This window comes from Mesitornis unicolor, unplaced genomic scaffold (genome assembly GCF_000695765.1).
Source record: "Mesitornis unicolor isolate BGI_N332 unplaced genomic scaffold, ASM69576v1 scaffold8245, whole genome shotgun sequence".
NCBI classification, from domain to species: domain Eukaryota; kingdom Metazoa; phylum Chordata; class Aves; order Mesitornithiformes; family Mesitornithidae; genus Mesitornis; species Mesitornis unicolor.
The window spans coordinates 33,702-52,198 of NW_010184810.1; the positions used below are offsets into that span (position 1 = coordinate 33,702).

The 18,497-nt window shown below is 36.5% G+C and overlaps 1 protein-coding gene across 1 annotated transcript in view; it reads left to right on the forward strand.

The window, feature by feature from the left end:
- Positions 1-18,497, forward strand: part of MTA3 (metastasis associated 1 family, member 3) — a gene marked incomplete at its 5' end in the record, with an annotated part of 98,787 nt that overhangs the window by 30,470 nt on the left and 49,820 nt on the right. Inside the window, 6 exons of the mRNA XM_010184603.1 lie at positions 2,110-2,298; positions 7,563-7,637; positions 12,781-12,839; positions 15,364-15,488; positions 16,724-16,875; positions 17,366-17,588. Coding sequence (XP_010182905.1) covers positions 2,110-2,298; positions 7,563-7,637; positions 12,781-12,839; positions 15,364-15,488; positions 16,724-16,875; positions 17,366-17,588 — 823 coding nt within the window. The remainder of the gene's footprint in view (positions 1-2,109; positions 2,299-7,562; positions 7,638-12,780; positions 12,840-15,363; positions 15,489-16,723; positions 16,876-17,365; positions 17,589-18,497) is intronic.

The following is an 18,497-nucleotide window of genomic DNA, read 5'->3' on the forward strand; positions in this document are numbered from 1 at the left end:
TCCATTGCAAATGATCCATTAAGTTCCATTACAATTAATGAAAGGCATATCTTATAATGAGGCAGCAGAGGAGCCACCCCAGGTTTAATTATTGTCTGTCCTCTCTCATTTTCCTACCCCCTCAGCTTTTTAAACCCCTTCTCCTTTGCTCTTCGGCAATGTATCTCCTTCTAAGTTAAGAGAAGACACATTTGTCATTATAGTAGTTATTCTTTCAGACATTCCCATGTTAATTGGGAACATATTTTGAGCAGCAGTTAAAGTTAGGACAGACATTTCCAGAACTTGTGGTGTCTCTCATCTATACTTTGGAAGGGATGTAGGTGCATAATACTAAGAAAATTATACTGTCTGTATTCTTACTGCAAGACAGGTAATACTTGCACCTAAAGTGCTATTAATGGGATTTCTATATCCTACACCTGTGGCTTTCCAGTATTTCTTATTAGTTGTTTCAACTAGAGATGACTGGAAACAGACTGATGCTAAAAAAAAACTATGCAATAAGTGCATAGGTTATAAACATGAGTAAATTCAGAGTGCGTGTACACATTAGGGAAGTCTTTCAGCAGCTTAACAGCAAGTGAGAAGCTACTTTCAGGCTTCCTTATTTTGAAAACATGGGGAAGGTGATGAGACTAGGCAGGAAACCTCCAATGCTTTCAGAAGACCCTACTGGAAGACGTGAAACAATGTGTGTTTTCCTCCTTAGATGACAGTAAATGTGGGGTGTTTCTTGTTTTGGGCTTTTTGTTTGTTTGTTTTTTACAATGATACGGACTTCTGAGACAAATAACCAGCAGAAGCCTGTATTTCTGGCTTTTTCAGAGGAAGTGTTTTATTTTATAATGAAAATTGATCTCTGAGAAGAGAAGGAAACCGGGAAGGCTTGGAAAATGCCTGTTAAATGCTGTTTGTCCACAAAAGCTGCAATTTTAACAAAGGTTTAAAGCCTGGTAACACATATACTGTAAGAGTTCAGTCTTTGTGCCTATTTTACTCATTGCCTGAATGATAAGCAATAAACCAATGGTTTCATTTTACATTCTGTAATTTGAAGTTTATCGATTTTAGACATTATGTTACATATTTCCATATTAGAATACTTCATTTTAACAATAGCTTTTTCTCAAGGCTGGTGAATTCAACTTGAACCATAAATTAAATGACATATTGTAGGATAATAGTGATATTACTTCTTGCAGACAAAGCAGTTCAAGAATCTTGTGCTTGACAGCTTTCAAAGAGGTATATTGAAAGCTGGAGAATGACTTTAGCCACTCATAGGAGATGGCAAAAGATAAGGAGACTTCATTATTTGGAGTACATTTGTATGCAGAAGCTCAACTGGAATTGTGCTCTAAGTGCTATACTGACATATAATACAAGAGCGTTCCTTCCTTGAAAGGTTTTGGGTGCCCCGTCTCATGAGACGAGTTTAGGGCTGTGTGAGAGGTTGCATGCTACAGGTACAGCTCATCGCTGTGTTGACACAAGTAGGTGGGAGACTGACGTTACACAGTCACACACATTATTGCTCCTTATACCTCTAATACCTTCTTCAGCACAACAGCTGAAGATTGTGGTGATGGGGGCTTTTGGGACATTGAGTCAGAAAGGCTTCGTGTATGAGACAGCAGAGGTTAACAAGGGACAAAAATCTCACTTTTCAGTATGATGATAGTGAAAACAACAAATTATTCCCTTCCCCAGCTGTTTAGCTGCTATGTAGAACTTCTGTTAATTCAAAATGGCCTCTCAGTCAATATATGGCACTGTCTCTGTTGGGTCAGTTGGAACCAGTTTCTACCAGCTAAAGATTCTCTAGAAATGTTTGCTAGTAATTTGCAGGAACTAATAAACTGATGCCATTTTTAGTAAACACTTTATTAAGACATTTCCTTTTCCAAATTAAGTAATAAACAGTTTATTTTCCTTATGTTCCACAGCAGAAAATCTATGATATCAAAATAGATTCTAAATTTAACATTAGTTGAGGCTTCTTGCATGACTTACAGTAAATAATACATTGAATTTGCATTAACTGAGATGTTAACAAAACTGCTCTGTATTTAAACAAGTTTTTAATTCTCTCCTTCTCCTTGCTAGTTTCATGCAATGGATACACTACATAAGCACAACTATGATTTGAGCAGTGCCATCAGTGTTCTAGTGCCAGTTGGAGGGCCTGTCTTGTGTAGAGATGAAATGGAAGAGTGGTCAGCGTCAGAAGCCAGTTTATTTGAAGAGGCACTGGAAAAGTATGGCAAGGACTTCAATGACATTCGACAAGACTTTGTAAGTATGAAAGTAGTACACCCTTCTGTTACTGTGTTTTCACATGGGTGAACATAACTGCTCTCTGTAGGTTTGGAAGATGAGCTAGAGGAGAAATCTGTGTCGCTGATATACGTAGTGAACATACATATACATTTTGTCTGGGTGAAAATCAATATGCTTTCTTGTTCGGTGCCATTCTTTGGAAAGATGTCGACAGAAGAAAATGTGTTTAATGTTTTAATACCAGGTAGGATGTCTTGCGCTGATGTGTTTTGATAAGGATTTTTACTAGGATTTTACAAGCTTCTGAAAAAGTTCCAGCAGCTTTTCAGAACTTCTCCACAATTTCCAGTGAAATTCATTAGCAGCTGCATAGCTGACTCCCCTGAGTGTTTTTATAAAGCTGGAGTTTCCTTCTATGGTTAGCAGAGAGAAATTTATATTCATATAGCTTTTAAAGTGCACTGCAGGGAGTTATCTCGACATATTAGGTATTTTGGCACTTCTGAAAAGCAAAAAAAATGTTTTCTAATATGTTCTAACTACACTGGTTTTGGTACTAAGTATCAGACTATAGGGCAGCTTAAAGCAAAGCTTTAATTTGATGAATTCTAATGCACAGTAATTAAAAGAAATTAATTCTAATGCTGCTGGCTTTGCTAGTAATTTGTCTGCAAATTTTTTTACACGTTTCTTGGAGAACCTCTTATTTTCAAGGAAAACGTTTCCTCTGTTGTACTAAGTTCAGGTTGGTCTTTGTGAAAAGTTTGGGATTTGAGCCAAAGGAATTCCATTGTTTAAGACTGAAGTCAATGGAAATGTTTTCATAACAATCTCATTCTGCTTGACTCTGAGAGCTCAGATATTTTTTTCTTTGCAGATGTTGCTAAGAATCTTTGTGAGGGGAAAATGGTACTGTATGGTAAATGTAGAAGTTCTTCCACGACAGTGTGGGACAGTGGGATGAGGCTTGGCACTGAGTGTCTTTTCTTCACTTTCACAGTTCTGAAATGAAACAGATAATTGAAGGAAGGTAGGAAGGGAAGGTTATTGTTTTTGTGAAGAACTGACATTTTAACAAGTGTATTACATCTGCGTGCTTAATTTTGAGATTCCTAAGGGAGAAAATGTTCACTGCATTCATCACATAAGGTTGAAAATTGCATCATGGATGAAATAGCTCTGTTAAGTTCAGGAAGATGTGAGTAGAAAAGAGTATCTTATAGAGTTTTAGAACTGAAATCTTAATGTAAACTACAATCCCTTATTATTTCTTATACAGATGCATGGTCCTCAGCTGTAATTGCACAATAGTTCAGTAGCTATGCCTTCTAACAGAATGTTTCCTAAGACGTAGTATTTGGCTTTTCAAAATGCCTGAAGCGCATATTACGGAATTATTGGCTGTTGACAAGTTGAGTCCTAATGCAGTTTGTGCCCAAGTATATCTAAGCATTGTCTCTGGTATTTATGCAATATTTTTATTGTCCGTATAAATTTCTGTGCTACGTTACATGTCATTTTGTTGATGCATGTACATCGAAGTAGTACAGCAGAGTAATGTGCTGCAGGAATCACTTATGCATTTGTACTGCTCAAATGCTGGAGGTTTGAGCGAATCTACTAGAACGTCTTTAAAATATTCAATTTTTGTCTTAGGTCGGCTCCTGATAACCTCCCTCTTTCACTGAATTTTCCCTCCCAGAACACAGATATTTTTCCTTGCCCTTCTCCCAAAGTGAGAGATATGCACTGATTTAGAGACAGGGCTGTGTAGCCTACTGAGGTCACATTAATGATGAGTCAGAGTGAAGCAGAAGTGGATATGGGGCACTAATTAGTTTTAGTCTCACTTATTTACAACAGGAATGTTGTCTATAGTTAGTCAGATGTTTTTACCTTTCAAAAAGTGGCATGTCGTTCTTAAAACATTAGGAGAACACCTGTTTTACATATCAATTTATGCAGTATTGATAACTTAGGGCACACAATCGATCTAATTCTATGTGACTTGGAAGCTTTCAGTTATATTCATCATTGTGTAATCTTGGGATATCTTTATTTCTCTAGAGTAAAATTTAAGTGTTCTCACATGCTATGTAGCATTTTAAAGGTATAGGGATTAAAAAAAAATAGGGTTTTAAGTAAATATCTAAAATAGTCCTTCAATATTTAGATCATGGATATATGAAAATTTTCTGCAAGGTGAGGTCGGTGAGAATTTGTAGCACCTGAGTAGTGCTCATGTTATCCATGAGAATACATTTATCTGTTGTCACCTCTCTCTTCAGTGGCTAGTCATTGAAAAGTAAGCACTCTTATATGTGGTGTAACAGCATGGACAGAGAAGCTAATGCACTGGGAGCGTACATGCTGACTTGTTTGGTTGTCCATGTAAGACCTAATGATAAAATTATATCCTGCAGTGCCAGAGACCAAGCGTGAACCTGAGCAGTCATAAAGTGGTGCCCCAGCACAGGCAGGACTGTCATGTCGCATGGCAGGAGGTGGTTGGTGGCCGTCTCCTGAAGCAGAAGGGTTGGGTAGTGCCTGCTTGAGTCATCCTATGTCAGAGGAGCTGCCTTTGCTGAATCCTCCTGAATTTGCAAGGCATGACAGCTGTGATTGCAGCCCTTACATGATAGCTCTCTAAAGGGCAGGCTCATTTACTTTTCCAGCAATTAGTAAGAACTGGCACTATTTGACATTCATTGTGTGGCTCAAGCATTAAGCTATAATCATTAAATATTGGTAAGCAAGACAATTATTTTAAATTAAATGGTATAAAGGAATTTACCTTTTTTAATAGACAAAAGCTCATTTGTTATCAAATTGCCTGTCTAGCCTTTGAATAATCATTTTCATCAGCTGTTACAGGAGCTCATTTCTTGAGATTCTGCTGTCTTTAAGAACCTATGTGGATTCTAATCAACCTAAACTTAAGTTAATTGAATTTATTTGATTTATTTGAATTACTTCATATCCCAGGATAGTAGAATGAGAGAAGACTGAATATTTTATGTTCATCAAATTTAACTTTTACAAACAGTGAGAGACAGCTGTTATGCTTGTTAATTCTTAGCTCTTAATTATCACAAGTTTTCACAAATTTGTAACTGTTACATCTCAAAGATGGCAGGAAAGACCTTGGGAATCAGACTTTGAGCCACTTACAGAAAACAGGAGCAACAGTTTTCCAGCTTCAGGAAATAGTGGAAATATGTATTAAGGTTAACAAGTTCATTTTAAGATGCTTTAATATCTTAAAACCCAAGTTTTTCATGCTGGTCTGATTTGAGTGGCCCAAATCAGACCAGAAGAAACGAAAGAAACTGAAAACACCCGCTCCCTGATTTTGTACTGCTGACACCTCTTTATTAATTTTCTCCTACAAAAATGTCACACAGATGGTAATTTTCACTTCTTTTAATTAGTGTTTAATAAAATTTGGTCATGAGAGTGCTTTATTCTGTGGCTGTTCACGGCTCTGGCAGTCGAGAGCAACCTCTGGAAAACTCATGTGCCTCTATGGTGTTTTGTCCTTTAGGTGCATGTGTAAACAGAATACGGGATGGTCATATTCAGTCTGTCAAAGAGGCTTTCTATTGTGAAAAAAGTGTAGAAGGATCATGATTATCCAGTCCAAGAACCTTCATTATCTTTCTTTTATTGTAGATGCCTACTGAGGGAATGAACATACAGGTGTCACAGTCATAGTTAAAACAAGTATTTTCTGGAGAAAAGGCAAACATAGTAGCATGAATATGTTAGTAAGTGTTCAGGAAGGAAAATAAATATGGAGACATTAAAATGTACTTGGTGACTGTGTTTCATTTGGTTGCCAGGAATAATATGGACCTAGAGATTGAGAAGCAGCTCACGTCACCTTATACCAAGCTCATGTTCCCATCATTGGCCTTTTCTTGGGCAGATTTCTCTTAAGGCTTAATTTACCTGAGAAAATAAAAGGATTTTAATAAACCAATTCGTGTTGCTGTTTATTAGAAAATCATGTTACACAGTTGTTACACTGCTACTTTTTAAAGAAATGCAAATAGACAGGGATTTACATATTGTGGTACACTGCCTGAAAAAGGATTCACAGCTGACTCTGGACCTGAATCCCAACTCCCAAAAGGCAGAGGTGGAAACCAGTCTCATTTCCTCTAAGTGTCTGCGAGCCAGCAGCGTGAAGAAGTGACTGGCATCTCCTGCATGCAGGGAGAGACAGCTTGCTATGGGGTTCCTCTGTTGTTTTAGGAACTTAATTCGAGGTTCAGGGACCTACTATTTTGGCTTAAGACATGCGAAAGTCCCCAAAGTGAAGTGAGTAGGGCTAGAAAGATAAGTTTCCACACCTGTATTTTCTGAGACTTCCTAAAAACCATCCTCATTTCTGGAAAGCAAAGAGTATTAATGTTAATGCATGCCTCTAGAAAATACCCCACACAAAATAGTAGCGTGTTTCCAATTTAGGAAGAAAAATTGCATTCATTTTGTAAGAAAATTACTAATTTAAATGATAGATAGAATTTATGGAGTTAAATAGATTATTTGTTAATAATTAAAAATGGCTGCTGCGTGCCTAATTTTCTCCTATAAACTTAAGCTAATGCATTTACCATTGAACATGTGCACCCAAAATAATAATCCATCGTCATCATCAGTTGCCCTGAGTTTGCACAGAGATTTTTGTGAAATATTCATTGTCAGTTACTGCTTTTGTTGCTCAAGGTAGCTTTTGTCCCTAGCATCCTTCTGTTCCTTGTTTAATGGTCAAGAGTATGCGGAGGCTATGCAAAGCTAGTGCTTTGTATGAGCGGCTCAGTTGTTACAGGACTTGAAAAACTTGGGAACTAAGTACAGTACCCCTTGTACTTTCTGAGAGTAAAATTGTCATGAGACTTGAACACAGTCAAGATGGTTTATTTTAGTCCTGATGTTGTTCTCCATCTGATACACTTTATAATAGAGAGATTACCTTCTGCGTTTCCTGATGGAAATCTGGATTCTGTTTTGATCATTTTGTTTAATCATATGGCCTAAATAAATTACATTCGGATTTAGATACGTAATATTGCTGTAATCCTTGGTAACTATAAGGAAATGTTATGTATTATTAATGGTAATATGTATTCATTTGTGTATGGATTTTAATGTAGGTATTTAATACATTCATATTGTAGTATTTGTGTATCAACTATACTTGATTTTAACCTGTTTAATGAGCTGTGGACATGGCAATTTCTTGGAACTGCTCTAATTTGTAACATGTTTTTCAGCTTCCTTGGAAGTCGCTGACTAGCATCATTGAGTATTATTACATGTGGAAAACCACTGACAGATATGTGCAGCAGGTAATTTAATGACTATTTCAGCATGAACCATTCTGCCACGTTCTTAAAAAATCTGAACTTGTTAAAGCATAAAAATCCGTGTTCTTAAAAAGAAATATGGTAGGAGGCCTATGGTAATATTTCAGGCTATAGACCCCAGTGGTTTTGTGTTGTTCACAGGGCACACTGTCAGGTCCTCTGATGCCTACTGTATATCATACAGCTGTGAAGAGCTTTTTAAGTCATTTATATTGTGTGCTGGTTTGTAGCAATGTGATCCCTGGTTCTTACGGCAGGATGGGATAAGAAGGAAATGGGCTGCAGAGCAGATGCTTTAGGCTGTGAAGCTGTGCATGAGCCTGAAGGAAAAATACAATGTGTTAAAGTGGCTGCTAATGTTATGAATCTTTTATTGGTTCTCCACAATAAAACATTACTTTGGCATTACCAGGATTTAAAAACAAATTCGCGAACATTCTGCACACATTGGATGTGTTCATCCTTTTGATTGGATGTTCAATTGTTTGGGTTGCTCTGGAACAGAAACATAAGATTATATTGGGTACCGATACTGGGATATTTTAAGCAGGTTTAGGCAAAGGTTCAGTGTTGGTGCTTTTTATACATTGCGCTCTTTATATATTTAATCCTTGGTTGAGATACAGAAAATACTTTAAAATATTCCATTTTAATTTATGATTTAAAATTTAAGTTTGTAGCTCCTTTACTTACTGCATAATTAGTGGCGATGTTGTGTACAGCACGTTGAAAATAAATTTTATGCTGTAATGATTGCAGCTGTACTGTGAGATGGATTTCTGGAATTGTTCCAGATTGTGTTACAGTGTGTCAGAAGGATGATTGCTTCAGGTTGTTTTGGTTTATTTGAAAGCATTTCTACATCATCTTCTTAGGGTATAGAAAGTAAGAGAAAAATCTTTTTACCACACAGTAGTCTTGAACTATCACTAGGACCTTTTAGTTCTGTGGATAATACAAATTGAAAATAGCATGCTGTGTATAAAGATATGTTTTTCTGGGTTTGTCATCATTCTTTTCGCTTTTAACACTTTTTTTGCACTGTTAATCTTTATCCTGGAGAGATATTGCCAGCAGAGATTTGCTGTACTGTTTGTCGGCTCTTAAAGATTGGGCAATGGGTGATCTTGAAGAATCCGATAAAAAGATTTTATTGATTCTGCAAGCCATGGAGTAAGGATAAATTGAAGTGCAAACTGACTTTGTCAACACTCTTAGGTTGCTCAGAGACTTACCGTTTTTCCTGTGAAATTTTTCTGAAATACTTGCTCTGGAGTCCTTGGCAGAAGACTGAGACTCCCTTTTTAAAGTTCTCTAGGGCTTCATTGTGATTCTGTTGCTACAGTGATCAAGATGTGTGGTGCTGTGTTGGGTTTGTGTGTCCTTTCACAGGATTAGGTTTTTAGCCTCACATACAAGAAAAACACATAGGCATTATGGTTATCTACAACTTGAATGCTCTTATTAATGCCTGTGTTTTACTTGTAACTAATTAAACTTAGAACATCCTAACTTAGATATGACAATACACCACAGGACTTAATGCTTTAGACATATTCATTTGAGGTCATGCATGATCATCAACAACAAAACCAATGTAGGCCAAATACTTCATTTCTATCCTGGCTAATGTTTCTGTAATCCTTCCTAATGAGAGATCCGAACTTCATCCTGTCTGTGTTTATTTTGTTCTGAAATGGTAAAAATAATACAGTTCAATAAAAAATAGTATTTGTAGGATTTTTTTCTCCAGCAGAACAAGCTGTGATAATTTAATGCTTTTCAGCATGTTCAGTAAGAAAGTGGCAATTTCAGAGTCATTCTCTAAATATCATGCTTGAGCGGTAGGACAGCCTGGGGAAATGTGAAGACAAAAGGATCGATGTACATACTTGAATCTTATGCATAAAATACAGTCTCTGAATTCTAGATCAGTGTGATTTAATATGAAAGTGTGCTCTTTAATTATCTTTATTTCTTTGTGCGAGTTGGCTGCACTGTGTCAGGCATAAGAAAGGGTTCCTTGTCACAATTGCTACTAAATGTTATTCTTACTTGGTAGCTAAAGGTGGTGATTTAATGGCAGCAGAGATACCGTCTTCAGAGCACGTTCCCTTCAAGTCAAGGTGGAGGGAAATAGATATGTTAAAGTCCGCAGTGTGATGAACCGTTCTGGCAAAACTAATTCAAGCCTTGGGTAATCATTCTTGGTGATATGGCACTTTTCATGACCACTACATGATATAGTGTTTGAAGGACATGTGGCTCATTCCACTGACTGAAAGCTGTTCTCATTATTTGTGGTGTTCTCCTTAAAAATATGATTCAATGCAGAGACTTTTACTGAGATTTTGCAATAGAAAAAGGGAGAACATATGCAAGGATAATTGAATTACTGTACTACAACAATATATTACATTTCCTTTTCGTTTATTTATTTCCACTGTTGAAAACAGTACTAACCTAGGGAAATGATTGTTTCTTGGGATATTTGTCAGTTGACATTCATACCAAAAGTTCTTAAACAGAAATAACATTCAGTTTCAAGGGTAGCTGATTAAAAGTAGTAGAGCCCAGGTGAAAAGCTGGGTTAGTGTAGCTTGATTTCCCCTACAATGCAGTCTGTAAGACAGTTACTTTTAATGATCAGATTTTGGTTTTGTTTTCAGGAAAAGCATCAGCTCTCTTTGTTATATTGCTCCAGTGATTTGTTACCCTTACTGTTACAAACTAGTCCTTCATTTCTTGTTTAAATGTTTTCAGTTTCAAGTTCCAGCATTTACAGTTTACCAGTTTTCTTCCTCTGTATTTCAACAGACAGAGGTTTTGTCTCAGAAATGGCAACTATTTGTTGATAGTTTTGTTTTTGCATCCTTTCTTCCCTCTCGATATTTGAAAGTTGATAGGTCAGTGTGAATTCGAGCTGTGACATTTTCTGTTGCTTTTAGAGAGCACCATTAACCATAATTTTAGTGCACAAAAATACAGCTTATACTGAAATGACATTGTGTAGTTATTTTGTAGAAGGAACTATGTCATTCACTTTAGTCAATAAAGGAGGAAAGCAATTGCTAAAATTGCATTCCTTACAACCCCCTTACCAATGTTAAAAGTATGCTAAAATTTAATTAATGTGTTTAGGCACTTCTCACTGACACTGTCATCAGGGCTTAATACAGCTTCCTACAAATGCCTTTACCTTTTGACAGTGCTTCAAGGCTGCTTTCCTTATTTCTTTCCCTTTATTGCATTTTTGTCTTTTGCTCTGATGATCTTGCAAAGTGTGCAGTGAGATTTATTCGTTCTTTTTGTGGAATAGTACCAGTTTGTTATGAACCTCTGCAAAATGCAGGTTACCTGCTGAGCTGTGGGCTTGTGTGCTTTCTCAGTTTGAAAACAAATTCTGTATTGTTGGGCATAACACAAAAAGCAGAAGAGACAGTTGTGGAAAGCCTGTGGCCTGAAGCTGTTAAGCTTCACCATTGAGAGCTCTTCTGCTGGGACTGTGAAGTGCTCTCAGCTTAAAATCTATCAGTTTATGAGACTTGGAGCATGCTGCTGCTGTTCTTTCTCCCTGCTCTTGTAAAAACTGGCTTAAGCAGGCAGAGTATATTTGCATTTTTGCTGTGGGCCTGTTGAAGGTAGCACAGCGTTGCCAAGACTGATGCTGGGGAAAGAATACAGTTGCACCAGGTGTATCAGTGGAAGTCACTTCTGTGGCTCCAAACACCATGAGGCATCTGTGAACAGAAAAAACCCGTAAGGAAAAGAATAGCTTATCTTGGAAATAAATGGAAAAGGGCTTTCATATTGCATGGGAATTAATTTGTGGTGGCATGGACTGCTTAGGAGTCTATTTGTTATAGAGTGCTCTTCAAAGATGCAGTTTTTATAAGTGAGAGTTATGGTGATGGGTGGCACGGGAGGCTTCCTCAGGCTACTTGACCAGTAAAGCTGATTAACCCCGTTACTCACCTCATGACACCAGCAAGAGACCCTCAGAGCAGAGTCTTTGGATGATACTTTGCTCAAGGTGAGAAATGTCGTCTTGGATTGTGAGCATTGCACAGATTGCATATCAGAAAACAGGAGTATAGCAGAGAAGAGAATTGGTTGTTGTAGGAGCAAAGGAGGACTAAAGGGGGAATATTGAGAGGCAGGCAGGTACTGCTGATTTATTATTGCTGGATACCAATGTACCCCTTTTTTATTTCTCCTCTGTAATAGAATTGACTTTGTTTCAACTCCTTTTTGTTCTCTCTCTCTCTTTTTTTCCTCTCTCCAAGTAAACAGAAATAATGTCTTGAGTACAGGAAGAGTGGGGAAATAATCTTTTTTTCTTTCATCTTTTCCATACAGAGAAATGTTTCCAATAACCAGTAGACTTCTGAACTCTGTTTCTTGTGCCATTGCTGAAAAAATTGTCATCTTACTTACTTGTATAATATACGGCAATAACTAAAACTTCTCAACATTTTGGAAGTTACTATTACTACCATGAGAGCAACATATGTTTTGAGTTTGTTGCAAATATGAAGAAAGTAATAGTTTAGTAAACTCATAAACTATCCTGATAGTAGTGTAACTGTGCTGCTACTGCTGTGTTCCTGAGCTACAGTTTTAATGGCATTTAATGGAAGTTGATGTTTAGTTATTTCTAACAGTCAGTGGACTTTACTGTTCCCCTTCCTTATAGTGCATATAAAACACTAGCCACAGGCTTGACAGAGCACACAAGAAGTATTGAGCTGCATGACTGACTAGGAGCTCATCATGTGCAATTTCACTGATTTATTTTCTACTTACTCTGCAATGAGGGTTAGCCACAATGCCCTACGTGTTTATGTAGAAGTAATTTATGTAAGTGGTAATAGTGTTTATGGTTTTGTTGTCATATGTGAAGCTTGAGTGTTACTGGATAGGACAGCATACTGTCATTTCAAACTTGTAATAAGAATAGAGAACTCGTTTTTCATGGTTTTCATCTTGTAGATTTCTACGCTTGTTTTGAAAGCTCTTGTGGAATCACAAAATAGAAATAATTTAAAGATGGATTGTCTGCAGTTTTATGAAGTCTTATGCTTGAATATAATAAAATATTTTAATGTGTTAATTTTTCAACTAGAAACGTCTGAAAGCGGCTGAAGCAGAAAGTAAATTGAAACAAGTATACATCCCTACCTAGTGAGTATAACAACAAAGTCATTTTTAATAACATGCAGCTAAAATTGAAACATGTAACATGCATGTCATAACATGCATGATATTTTCTTAGTCATATTTTTAATAGTTCCTTTCTTAGTATTTGTTATATACAAACAGAATATACAGAGATATAATCAGCAAGTACCACAAACTCCTTGTCATAAGCCTTCGTACTTAACTGAGTCCCTTATATTTGATCTGCAGACTGCCTGTTTTGCAATGGTGAGAAGCTTTACAAAACATGATAAAATGCTGCATGAACTGCTCAAATGCAAGAAGAGCCTTTTCATTTAAAAAGCACTTTTTCCAGAATAATCACTTCCAAATCCCTGTAGCACAACACTTCATTTTTGTGTAAATGCAGTATTTGAAAACAGAAGCAGTTGTAAATGTAGTTACATAAAATAAAATCAGATACTTTCCCATTAGAGTTTTATCTTGTTGATACAGTCTGGTCTTCAGCTAGAGACTAGAGATATTCTGGCTGTAAATTAAAGGTAGCACACAGCCCAAAAATCTTTTATCTTTGAACAAGTCTTATTAATAAAATCTGCTTTCTTCTGAGGCGCTTTTAATCTATTTTTATAGATTTAAACTTGAAGCTCTATCTGCTTTTGTTAACATGTAGTTTACAGAAGCAAGATACAATCTGTCTCTTTCATATGCATAATTTCCTCATGATTATGAGGAGGGAAAGGATTACAGATTACATTCTTTTAAGCTTTCTTTGGGTACATTCAGTTTACACACATCTGAGTTTCCCATTGTTATGAGGGTTTGTATAACAGAAGACTAGAATACCAAATTAAATACTTTGAAAATGCACTATTGCCTTTTGGCTGACTTGTATAAATTGCGTATAATAGAGCTTTATTTCCATATTTCATACAGACTTTACTCTCTTAAACAAATTTAATAATACAAACAGCAGGCTGTTAATTCCAGTCTTTTAATCTCATCTCTGAAGAAATGTGAGCTTTGAAGCTCAAGTCTCTAATAAATGATGTCTTTTTAAAAAAAAAGCTGAGTGTGAGTGTTCCCTAAGCCTCTCAGGAAAGTGGCTGCTTTAGGAAAACTGTGAGATGCTCAGTCTTTACATAATGCTTTTTCAATTTAGTTTAATTTCCTTGGTCCATGCAGACAACTCAGGATTTTTGCCAATATGTCCACAGTAGGGACTAGTGGTATTTGATGACAAACCTGTTTTGAAATGTAGGATTTTTGCTTTCTTTATCTTTCTTGCTGTCTGTCTTCCACTTCCGTGTCAAGACAAAATCCATAATCAATGGTAAAAGGGTAGGATTTCAGTCTGGGACACTTGTGGGCAAATGGATTGCTAACGCTCTGTTTCAAGACTCTTTGTATTTTAAATCTGAGTAAAATTGATTGTCAGAGCTGAAAACCTCTTTGATCTTGATTGTAAGGTATTTCCTATAAAAACAAGATTCTTTCCTCAATAAGCAGAGAGTCCCTTTCAATTCATGGCTTCTTTTGCAGGTAGCTAATCATCAGAACATAACGTGGGAGACTTCATAGTCTCTTGATCCCTTCTCTTGTACCTTGAGCCCAAGGTACTTTTCTTGAAGGTACTTGATAAATAGTATCTGGAAACTGTAAAAGAATCTCTCTAGTCTTGATCTACTGAAAAAGGAGAAGGCAGTAGACAAACTTGCTGGCACTTGGAGTAGAGACTTGATACAGCAAAGGTTTCTTCAGTTAGTCATTTTAACCAATCTTGAATGTATTTTATGCCACCTAAAGTAATGACTAATCATCTTAGGAATCAAAGTATCCAGCCTCTCATTTTACTGAGAGTATAGCTTGCCAGAGGGGTAACTACCACCCACAAAGCTGGAGCTTTGGAAAATCTCACTTCACTGAAGTATCAGTAGGTAAAGTAATAATCATCATAATAACATAACAAAAAAATCCAAGACCAGTTCTTCAGCCTTCTCAGAGTGAAAGTAGTTTAGGACACAACTCAAGCAGAATAGCATGATACACAGGTGAGCTTTGCCAGGGTTATAGAGCATTTGCATTTACTGTAGTTGGTGGGACGCGATGTACTTCTACTTGAGATACGAGGCAACAGGCCCTTGTCTAGGGTGACACTTACAGGCAGTGTTACTACCCTTACTTGTTATACTTCACCCAAAGCTCAGCCTCACCTTGTAACGTCTCATCTGGAACCCCCTTCTTAAATTATGTACTGTGTCAGGCATATGTTAATGCTTGACGCTGAGTCTTGGTCTTTTACTAGCTTGCCAGGTAGCTCAGACCATGTGAGAGCAACAGCTATCTGTAAATTTAAGTATCAAAGCAGTTCTATACTTGGCAAGTCTTACAGTGCTGAAAATACTAGAGGAGTATGAAAATTAGTCTTCTTGTTCAGAGCAGCTTTTACAGATGATGCTAGGGCACATCAGAATTCCAGAATTAGATTGTTTTCAACTAACTGGTTAGTAAAATGGAATTTTTAATTTTTTTTTATTTTCATTTAAAGCAATAAACCAAATCCCAATCAAATATCCAGCAACAATGGGAAACCTACTGCAGTCAATGGAGCAATGGGAGCCTCTTATCAGGCACAGGCCTCACTAATAGGTCGGGCTTGTGAAAGTTGCTACAGTAAGTAAATATAAATATTTTTTTATATTTTTTTTAATAATTCAGAATTTTGAGATAATTTAATATGCACTGTTTCTTTAAAAACAAATGTATGCACTTTTGTTTGCATGCTATAGAAGATAATTTTCAATGAACTGTGTTGCAGAAATTGTTTTTAAGTTATAGCTGCTTTCAATATATTGATTGATTAGATGTCTGTATTCAAGTACGCTTTGATTTTTTTATTTTTACTTTTTTTTTTACAATTCAGAAAGTACAGAAAGATAAAGTAATGTAATATGATGGTGCTGATGAGATATTCCTTTGCTTTCAGAATACTAGATTCAAGTTTATTTTTTGTTCGCCTGTAAGATTGCAGTGGTTTTGAGTTGTTGGAGTTCTCTGGTTTGGTTTGGTTTTTATCTCCTCTGTTGTTGGGAGGATGAGCATGTTGGTTTTATTTTCTAGTGTTTTGCGTGTTTCTGATGATTGCTGTTGAACTTCCTGAAACAGCAGCTTTCAGCATAGATTATGTGAGAGAAGATATAATAAAATCCAGAACTGGAAAGAATTGAAAAGGCCTACCATAAGAGAGTTCTGATCATTTCTATGGCTGACTGTTTCTTAAACACAAACTAAAATAATATTTTGTCTGTAGAAAGTTCCAGTTATATACTTTGTTTTTCCAATCACATTTTTAAAAAATAGTTTTCTTGTGAAAGATCGCAAAAAGAAAAAATGATTAAATTAGTGGTCCTGCTGAGTGTCCACATGCACAAGATAAAGGTACATGTGCATCTTCAAGGTCAGTAGGTGTGCTTGTCCTTTTCGTATATGGATCTTGATTTATAAGTACTTGCTTTGCATGACTTGGGTAAAAAACCCAGATTTTAAGTAATTCTAATAAGTAACAAGGAACCTAAAAAGCCTGTCTTCCAGAATTAGAAATAGTGGAGGATTTATAGAGTTGGGGGTTTTTTGGTAGTCTCCTGAAAAAAATCTCTTTACACAGTCCCTGATTTGAAATTAAATAGGGAATTATTTTGAAATTGCCATTTGGAGTTTACCGTTGGGGTGCATTTTTGAGAAAATAAAGAAAAGTTCAATTTCTCATTTTCTCTATGTCAAATGTATTAAATATTTATCCATATAATGCTACATATTATGGCCACATGAAGCCATCTATTTCAACATTTGGATTTATTATATTGAATCCAGCATGCACCAGTTTACCTGTGCTGTTTTCTCCTCCTTAGCTTCACAGTCTCACCAATGGTATTCCTGGGGTCCTCCAAATATGCAATGTAGATTGTGTGCATCTTGCTGGATTTATTGGAAGAAATATGGTGGCCTGAAGATGCCCACACAGACAGATGAAGATAAACTATCTTCCAGCCAACCTATGGAGGTAGGATTCTGTAGGTTAACTTACCTAAAACAAAATGTGGTCTTTCACAATATGTAATGAATGCTTTCTTATATATAATATATATGTGTTGAACTTTAGTGTTATACAACTTGGTTTATTAATCCTTTTCCTGTCTTAAGTAGAACTGAACAGTGTGCAGGTCCTGCCACGTCTCTGGTTGACCAAGTTTTAGATAAACATTGACTTCATGGATTTTTGGTGGACAAATGTAATTTTGTCAATCAAATGGTGTGTTATCTATAAAATGTTAATATTATTATACAATATCTCATCTGGAATGGCATTATATATCCACTCACAATACAGTTCTCTACTCTGTGCTTTACTGCTTCTTATAAGCCCCAGTGTTTTATATAGGGTTTACACATATTCTTTGATTAGCCTTGTGAATTTATCCAAATTCTGGATTTTTTTTTTTTAATGCTATAATTCGGATGTATGTGTTACGATTTTCTGTTTGCTTTTGTAGGAATCCCATGTTAGAACTCACATGTCCCGGCAGGCCACACAGGGAACTCCAGTTCGTAATACTGGGAGTCCAAAGTCGGCAGTGAAAACACGTCAAGCTTTCTTTCTTCACACAACGTGCTGGACAAAACTGGCCCGTCAGGTCTGCAAAAATACCCTCCGGCTGCGGCAGGCAGCAAGACGTCCCTTTGTCCCTATTAACTGTGCTGCCATTAAGGCAGAATGTAAGATGTTTTTTTAATTCTTAGTTCTGTGTGCTGTGCTTCCCACCCATTTTTGTCTTTTAATTTTATTTTCTTTTTCAATAAACATTTCTTGTCTATACGCTTTTGCTTTTCATTTTTTCATTTGTCCAGCTTATCACCAACACATTGGATAAAGTCTGGCTGCCTTGAACAGCTTTCAGCCTGGGGGAACATTTCAGTTGAATTAAAAGGGAAGAACTATTACCTACAAACTCTTAGTTACAAAAAAAATTATCATTAAAAAAAAATTGGAGGCAAGGAGGGGAAATCAATACCATGATATAAAAAACACGCTTTCTACTAGGCAGTGTGAAAGAAGCTTGCCTTTATACTGTTCATTTATTCTTTTGCTGAACAGAAAGTATAGATCTGTATATGTTTTACTTTTTCTCAGTGGGGTTGGTGGAGGAATAAGGAGCTGAGGATGCGAAGGAATTTGAATCTGGCCTGTAATACAACCTTTTGTTTCTGTGGTGATGAGATGGTGGTGATAGCCGTGTTTATTACTTCATCATAGTTGCATCATTTTTTTCGTCCATTCCAGTGTTAAATTTTAGTTTTAAATAAAGTTCTATATTATGCTTGTTCTTCTAACAGCCAAAGTACAATGAACAGCTAAATTAACTAGGAGTATGACGAAAGGTTATGAGTTGTTGCAGATAGCAACAATAACTCTCTTTATGTGTATATGTGTGTAAATTCTGCTGCAAGGTCACTGAATATTTTGGCAGGTTTTGTGTCTGTGCTGAGCATGTTGTTGTATTGCTTGCGCTGTTTGGTTGTGTTTCCCAGCCTCCCATAGATGCAGTTCTTGGAGCAGACTCTTGGTATTGCAAGATGAGCCATGCTGGCTCATCCTACTGCCAATTGTATTAGAATTGAAGAGAC